The following is a 7897-nucleotide window of genomic DNA, read 5'->3' as shown; positions in this document are numbered from 1 at the left end:
TTCCAAAAGTCCTGGTTGGAGGATTCCTGGAATCAGGAGAGAAGAAGCTAGGATCCACCCAGGATTTCTGAAACACCTACATGTCTGGTCTGGACTGGCTGTGGTGTCGGTGTTTGTACAACGTCAGGGTGGCGGCAGGTAACCAACCACCTGTGTTTTGTCCCACCATTATCTCACTATCCAAGGTCTTTGGCCGCACCTCACCTCACATCACATGCAGTACCTGGGTTAGGGTTATCAGATCCAGCTGTGTTACTGTTAGGTGGATTGTTCCAGGATCATTGCCTTATCTTGTGTAATTATTGGAAATTACAAGTTTTTATGAGATGTTAGAAATACTCTGTACACTTCAAAAAAAAAAAAACAAGTCTCCAGTGTGGTTTATTGTGAAGATTGTAAACCCTCGGGTTTGTTTTTCATGTGGGGTGTTTCTGTTTGCCTTTTGCTTATCTCACGCTGATAATAACAGCAGCAGCAGGTCCATTCTACACCTTGTGTTGCCAATCTGAAAGTACACTACACCTACGTCCCAAATTACATTTTATCCCCACTTTAGTGCACAGAATAGTGTGTGATTTGGGACACAACCCCTACAGCCTGGTCGAGCCAAACCAGCAGACAGGAGGAGGTCAGGAGAGGTGTTCTCATGTCTCCTGAGGGTATAAAACGGGGACCGGAATATTCCATCAGGAAAGACTGACACTAACAGACGGAAAACATGCTGAGGTTCGTCTTGTTGAGCGCTCTCGCAGCCCTGGGTAAGAAATGTACCTCTTCCAGACACTCTCTCCGTCTGTCTTTTTCTACCAGACACTCTCTCCGTCTGTCTTTTTCTACCAGACACTCTCTGTCTGTCTTTTTCTACCAGACACTCTCTGTCTGTCTTTTTCTACCAGACACTCTCTCTGTCTGTCTTTTTCTACCAGACACTCTCTCTGTCTGTCTTTTTCTACCAGACACTCTCTCTGTCTGTCTTTTTCTACCAGACACTCTCTGTCTGTCTTTTTCTACCAGACACTCTCTCTGTCTGTCTTTTTCTACCAGACACTCTCTCTGTCTGTCTTTTTCTACCAGACACTCTCTCTGTCTGTCTTTTTCTACCAGACACTCTCTCTGTCTGTCTTTTTCTACCAGACACTCTCTCTGTCTGTCTTTTTCTACCAGACACTCTCTGTCTGTCTTTTTCTACCAGACACTCTCTCTGTCTGTCTTTTTCTACCCACTCTCTCTCTGTCTGTCTTTTTCTACCAGACACTCTCTCTGTCTGTCTTTTTCTACCAGACTCTCTCTCTCTGTCTGTCTTTTTCTACCAGACACTCTCTCTGTCTGTCTTTTTCTACCAGACACTCTCTCTGTCTGTCTTTTTCTACCAGACACTCTCTCTCTCTGTCTTTTTCTACCAGACACTCTCTCTGTCTGTCTTTTTCTACCAGACACTCTCTCTGTCTGTCTTTTTCTACCAGACACTCTCTCTGTCTGTCTTTTTCTACCAGACACTCTCTCTGTCTGTCTTTTTCTACCAGACACTCTCTCTGTCTGTCTTTTTCTACCAGACACTCTCTGTCTGTCTTTTTCTACCAGACACTCTCTCTGTCTGTCTTTTTCTACCAGACACTCTCTGTCTGTCTTTTTCTACCAGACACTCTCTCTCTCTCTATTTTTCTACCAGACACTCTCCCCCGTTCACGCTCACTCTCTTTTTTTTATTCAGACTCTCTCCCTCCTCTCCATTTTCTCAATTTCCTTGTGTCTCGTTCTCTCTCTCTCTCTCTCTCTCTCTCTTTGAGTACGTACAGCATCCAGAAGAAATCTACTTTTAGCTGTATGTCGTGTCCCCCCCCCCCTTGTAACCTCCTGCAGTGCTGACTATGGATCTGGAGCCACAACCCAGATACCTGGAAGATGTTCCTGAGCAGAGAGTTGTGGGTGGTGAGGTCGCCCAGCCCAACTCCTGGCCCTGGCAGGTAAAACATTAGCCTGATCCCAGGACTGTACGATATGTGCCTCAGCCAACTCTTCGATACTCCACTTGTAATAGGAGTTGGCTATGATACATAAAGTTCTGGGACCAGGCAACAACACCAAAAATATGACTTTTACTTGAATTAAACTGTGTATTTTGTAGTATATTTGAAAATACTAACTTTCAAATACTCAAGGTAGTTGAATATACACTTGAGTATACAAAACATTAAGAACACCTTCCTAATATTAAGTTGCACCCTTTTTATGCTCTCAGAACATCTTCAATTGGTCGGGAATCTACCAGGTGTCCAAGGTGTTCCACAGGGAAGCATGTTGATTCCAATGCTTCCCGCAGCAGGTTTTCCTAATGTTTTGTACACTCAGTTGTACTCTATTTAGAGTTTCAACTAAAATGCAATTGTTTGATTGCGTTTTGATGTTCAAATACAGGTCTCAGAAAAAAAACAAATAATATTTGAAGGTATTTTGAGTATCTCTCAGAAAACTCGATTATATTTTACGGTATTTTAATATATGCAAGTTATTTTAAAAACTCCCCCCCCCAAAAAAAAAAATATGTATGTGATGACTGCCAAATATTTTATGAAGAACCAAACACTACAATAGTTAGTTGAATTCTCTCTCTCACCTCTCTCTCATTCTCTCTTGTCCTCAGATCTCTCTCCAGTACAAGTCTGGCAGCTCCTACTACCACACCTGTGGAGGTACTCTGATCAGGAGAGGATGGGTGATGACTGCTGCTCACTGTGTGGACAGGTTGGACAAAGGAAGACATTATAGAATAACTACATTTTTTTCCAAGAGTGAACTTTACACTAAAGAATAACAGCCCAAATACACAGATACAAATACATTATACAAGATAAATAGCTAGTTTAGAAAAAATGTTGATTCAAATGCCATTTATAGAATATGGACGTGACTTCCTAGTTGACCAATGTATTATTGCTTACCTGTGTGTGTGTGTGCAGCCAGAGGACTTGGCGTGTGGTTCTTGGAGAGCACAACCTGAACACCAACGAGGGTAAGGAGCAGATCGTGACCGTCAACAAAGTCTACATCCACAACTTGTGGAACTCAAACAGTGTTTCTGCAGGGTACGAAACTCATTTTGTAATCGATTGTTTTTTTTTGTTTAAATTGCGTCAATAGTTGGTTTTTGAATTGAACTACACTAGTTAAATGTCTCTATTTTTTTTGACAGATTCTAATGATACCATTTTATTACATCTTAAAAATAAGTGTTCTGTAGTATGTTTATAGTAACAATTACCCGGAGAATGATCCTAGTGTTACGTAGATGTGTTCGGGTTGAAGCATCGAAGAACAGGAAGAAGGTTAGGAGGCAGTATGCCTCCTGAACATGTGCTTCTGTTCCTCAGATATGACATTGTGTTCCTCAGATATGACATTGTGTTCCTCAGATATGACATTGTGTTCCTCAGATATGACATTGTGTTCCTCAGATATGACATTGCGTTCCTCAGATATGACATTGTGTTCCTCAGATATGACATTGTGTTCCTCAGATATGACATTGTGTTCCTCAGATATGACATTGCGTTCCTCAGATATGACATTGTGTTCCTCAGATATGACATTGTGTTCCTCAGATATGACATTGTGTTCCTCAGATATGACATTGTGTTCCTCAGATATGACATTGTGTTCCTCAGATATGACATTGTGTTCCTCAGATATGACACTGTGTCCTAATCTCAGCTCGTTACCTGTATAAAAGAAACCTGGGAGCCAGAAATATTTTTGATTGAGAGGGGGTCAAATACTAATTTCCCTCATTAAAATGCAAATCAATTTATAACATTTTTGACATGAGTTTTTCTGGATTCTTCTGTTGTTATTCTGTCTCTCACTGTTCATATAAACCTACCATTAAAATCATAGACGGATCATGTCTTTGTCAGTGGGGGCAAACGTACAAAATCAGCAGGGGATCAAATACCCTTTTCCCTCACTGGATAACCCGAAGATGTATAACCTTCTATTCCTTAGATATGACATCGCTCTGCTGCGTCTGGACACGGAGGCTTCCCTGAACTCTGTTGTCCAGCTGGCTGCTCTCCCTCCATCTGGCCAGATCCTGCCCAACAACAACCCTTGCTACATCACCGGATGGGGACGCACCTCCAGTGAGTTGCATAAGTAGCTAACAGTAACTGAACTTGTAAATGGTTTTGGGTTAATATTTGTACATTTATATTTGTGTCTAGTTGATATTCTTTTTTTCTTTAGAAGTTGATGGAGCCATATGATTTCCATCCCGTTTTTTATTTTATTTTATTTTTATTTCACCTTTATTTAACCAGGTAGGCCAGTTGAGAACAAGTACTCATTTACAATTGCGACCTGGCCAAGATAAAGCTTAGCAGTGTGAACAGACAACACAGAGTTACACATGGAGTAAACAATAAACAAGTCAATAACACAGTAGAAAAAAAAGAGTCTATATACATTGTGTGCAAAAGGCATGAGGAGGTAGGCAAATAATTACAATTTTGCAGATTAACACTGGAGTGATAACTGATCAGATGGTCATGTGCAGGTAGAGATATTGGCTATCTCTACCTCTACCCGTTATCTCCTCTAACGTGCCCCCTGTCATCCCTGTAGCCGGCGGTTCTGTTCTCTCCTCTAACGTGTCCCCTGTCTTCCCTGTAGCCAGCGGTTCTGTTCTCTCCTCTAACGTGTCCCCTGTCTTCCCTGTAGCCGGCGGTTCTGTTCTCTCCTCTAACGTGTCCCCTGTCTTCCCTGTAGCCGGCGGTTCTGTTCTCTCCTCTAACGTGTCCCCTGTCTTCCCTGTAGCCGGCGGTTCTGTTCTCTCCTCTAACGTGTCCCCTGTCTTCCCTGTAGCCGGCGGTTCTGTTCTTCTCGTGTCCCCTGTCTTCCTGTAGCGGTTCTGTTATCTCCTCTAACGTGTTCCCTGTCTTCCCTGTAGCCAGCGGTTCTGTTCTCTCCTCTAACGTGTCCACTGTCTTCCCTGTAGCCAGCGGTTCTGTTATCTCCTCTAACGTGTCCCCTGTCTTCCCTGTAGCCGGCGGTTCTGTTCTCTCCTCTAACGTGTCCCATGTCTTCCCTGTAGCCGGCGGTTCTGTTCTCTCCTCTAACGTGTCCCCTGTCTTCCCTGTAGCCGGCGGTTCTGTTCTCTCCTCTAACGTGTCCCCTGTCTTCCCTGTAGCCAGCGGTTCTGTTCTCTCCTCTAACGTGTGTCCCTAGCCAGCGGTCTCTAGCCAGCGGTTCTGTTATCTCCTCTAACGTGTCCCCTGTCTTCCCTGTAGCCGGCGGTTCTGTTCTCTCCTCTAACGTGTCCCCTGTCTTCCCTGTAGCCAGCGGTTCTGTTCTCTCCTCTAACGTGTCCCCTGTCTTCCCTGTAGCCGGCGGTTCTGTTCTCTCCTCTAACGTGTCCCCTGTCTTCCCTGTAGCCGGCGGTTCTGTTCTCTCCTCTAACGTGTCCCCTGTCTTCCCTGTCTTAGCCCGGTTCTGTTCTCTCCTCTAACGTGGTCTTCTGTTCTCTCCTCTAACGTGTCCCCTGTCTTCCCTGTAGCCCGCGGTTCTGTTCTCTCCTCTAACGTGTCCCCTGTCTTCCCTGTAGCCGGCGGTTCTATTCTCTCCTCTAACGTGTCCCCTGTCTTCCCTGTAGCCGGCGGTCCTCTGTCCAACAGCCTGAAGCAGGCTTGGCTGCCCAGTGTTGACCACCAGACCTGCTCCAGCTCTAGCTGGTGGGGATCTACCATCAAGACCACCATGGTCTGTGCCGGTGGCGCAGCCAACTCTGGTTGCAATGTAAGACCAGTCCAATGGAATAATTGCAGTCAATTATATTTCTTTATAATTTAGATGATGTCATTGCTTACTTATTTAGAACTGAAAAAAACAACAAATCATTGATGTATTGTAAGTATCTTTCCCTGGTCTCGTCCTGAGGAAGATCTCTCTCTCTCTCTCTCTCTCTCTCTCTCTCTCTCTCTCTCTCTCTCTCTCTCTCTCTCTCTCTCTCTCTCTCTCTCTCTCTCTCTCTCTCTCTCTCTCTCTCTCTCTCTCATTGTAGGGAGACTCTGGCGGCCCCCTGAACTGCCAGGTCAACGGTCAGTACTATGTCCACGGTATTGCCAGCTTCGTTTCCAGCGCCGGATGCAACGCCACCCGCAAGCCCACTGTCTTCACCCGTGTGTCTGCTTACATCAGCTGGATGAACGGGGTACGTCCTGTAGAGCTAGAGACAGGAGAAGAACATGACTTTATTTCTCTCCAAGCTTGTCTATGACATTAATGTTATATTAGATGACATACCCAAGATGGATGACACCTTGTTATGCACATTTTAATTTGTCAAATTGGTGTCCGTCTCAGTAACAATATTGACTGTATTTTGGGCAAACGTCTGAATGGCGGATCTAATTAATTGTCCTTTCCTCTACAGATCATGGGTTGAAAGGGAACGTGGTCATCGAGCACAACCCAGCTCAATTTCATTTACATTCTGCTCTTTAAAGTTAAATAAATGTAAAAATGTTCAGTAAACCTGTTGTCTTGTCTACGTGTAACAAGTCAAATCTATCTCAATGTTATTCTCCACTTTAAGATATCATATGTAAATTGATCAGAGCCGTGATAGGGTTAAACATGAGCACAGTTTTGAGTAAATTTCCCCTGGCAGTACCAATGATTTATGTATACACTAGATGACGTATACGGGGGCTCTGTTTTGAAGCCACCGTGCCTTCATCTTGAAACTCCCCCACCAGTGTAAAAATAGTTAGGAGATATAGAAATGCATTTATTAATATCTACATTTGTTTTTGCCTAATTTATTCTATTATAGACACATTCATGCATACTTTTAAATTATATTATGTCCCCACTACAACACTACTTCAATACATTTAATTTTGTCCTTGAAACATTTAATTGAAATACTGTAGATTTCAAATCACATTTTATTGGTCACATACACATGATTAGCAGATGTTAGTGCGACTGTAGCAAAATGATTGAGATGAGTAATGTAGGGTATGTAAACATTATATAAAGTGGCATTGTTTAAAGTGACTAGTGATACATTTATTACTTCCAATTATTAATTATTAAAGTGGCTAGAGATGAGTCAGTGTGTTGGCAGCAGCCACTCAATGTTAGTGATGGCTGTTTAACAGTCTGATGGCCTTGAGTGTAACGACATTCTTCGTTTGTTGAATGAGAGTTGGACCGAAATGCAGAGTGTTGGTTACTCATGATTTTAATGAAGAAAAAACGGAACTATACATGAATAACTAATAAATACAAAACAACAAAACGGAACGTGAACACTACACAGAGACAGGAACAATCACCCACGAAATACAAAGTGAACCCCAGGCTACCTAAATACGGTTCCCAATCAGAGACAACGAGAATCACCTGACTCTGATTGAGAACCGCCTCAGGCAGCCAAACCTATGCAACACCCCTACTCAGCCGCAATCCCAATAACTACAAAACCCCAATACCAAATATAACAACATAAACCCATGTCACACCCTGGCGTGACCAACTAATTAACGAAAACACAAAATACTAAGACCAAGGCGTGACATTGAGATAGAAGCTGTTTTTCAGTCTCGGTCCCAGCTTTGATGCACCTGTACTGACCTCGCCTCCTGGATGATTATGGGGTGAGCAGGCAGTGGCTCAGGTGGTTGTTGTCCTTGATGACCTTTATGGCCTTCCTGTGACATCGGGTGGTGTAGTTGTCCTGGAGGGCAGGTAGTTTGCCCCCGGTGATGCGTTGTGCAGACCTCACTACCCTCTGGAGAGCCTTGCAGTTGTGGGCAGAGCAGTTGCCGTACCAGGCGGTGATACAGCCCGCCAGGATGCTCTCGATTGTGCATCTGTAGAAGCTTGTGGGTGCTTTTGG

At 43.7% G+C, this 7897-nt stretch overlaps 1 protein-coding gene across 1 annotated transcript; it reads left to right on the top strand.

The window, feature by feature from the left end:
* The first annotated feature begins 689 nt into the window (after positions 1–689).
* LOC135528112 (elastase-1) lies at positions 690–6525 on the top strand. The gene is made up of 8 exons (XM_064956941.1): positions 690–758; positions 1861–1964; positions 2642–2742; positions 2958–3083; positions 4000–4136; positions 5645–5787; positions 6053–6202; positions 6425–6525. The coding sequence occupies exons 1-8, from the start codon at positions 719–721 to the stop codon at positions 6434–6436; spliced, it is 813 nt and encodes a 270-aa protein (XP_064813013.1). The 5' UTR covers positions 690–718; the 3' UTR covers positions 6437–6525.
* The last annotated feature ends 1372 nt before the right edge of the window (positions 6526–7897 follow it).

The sequence above is a fragment of the Oncorhynchus masou genome, chromosome 5, assembly GCF_036934945.1.
Source record: "Oncorhynchus masou masou isolate Uvic2021 chromosome 5, UVic_Omas_1.1, whole genome shotgun sequence".
In the NCBI taxonomy this organism is placed as follows: Eukaryota; Metazoa; Chordata; class Actinopteri; order Salmoniformes; family Salmonidae; genus Oncorhynchus; species Oncorhynchus masou.
Note: the sequence above shows the minus strand (reverse complement) of the source record. Positions and strands in the feature narration are given on the sequence as shown.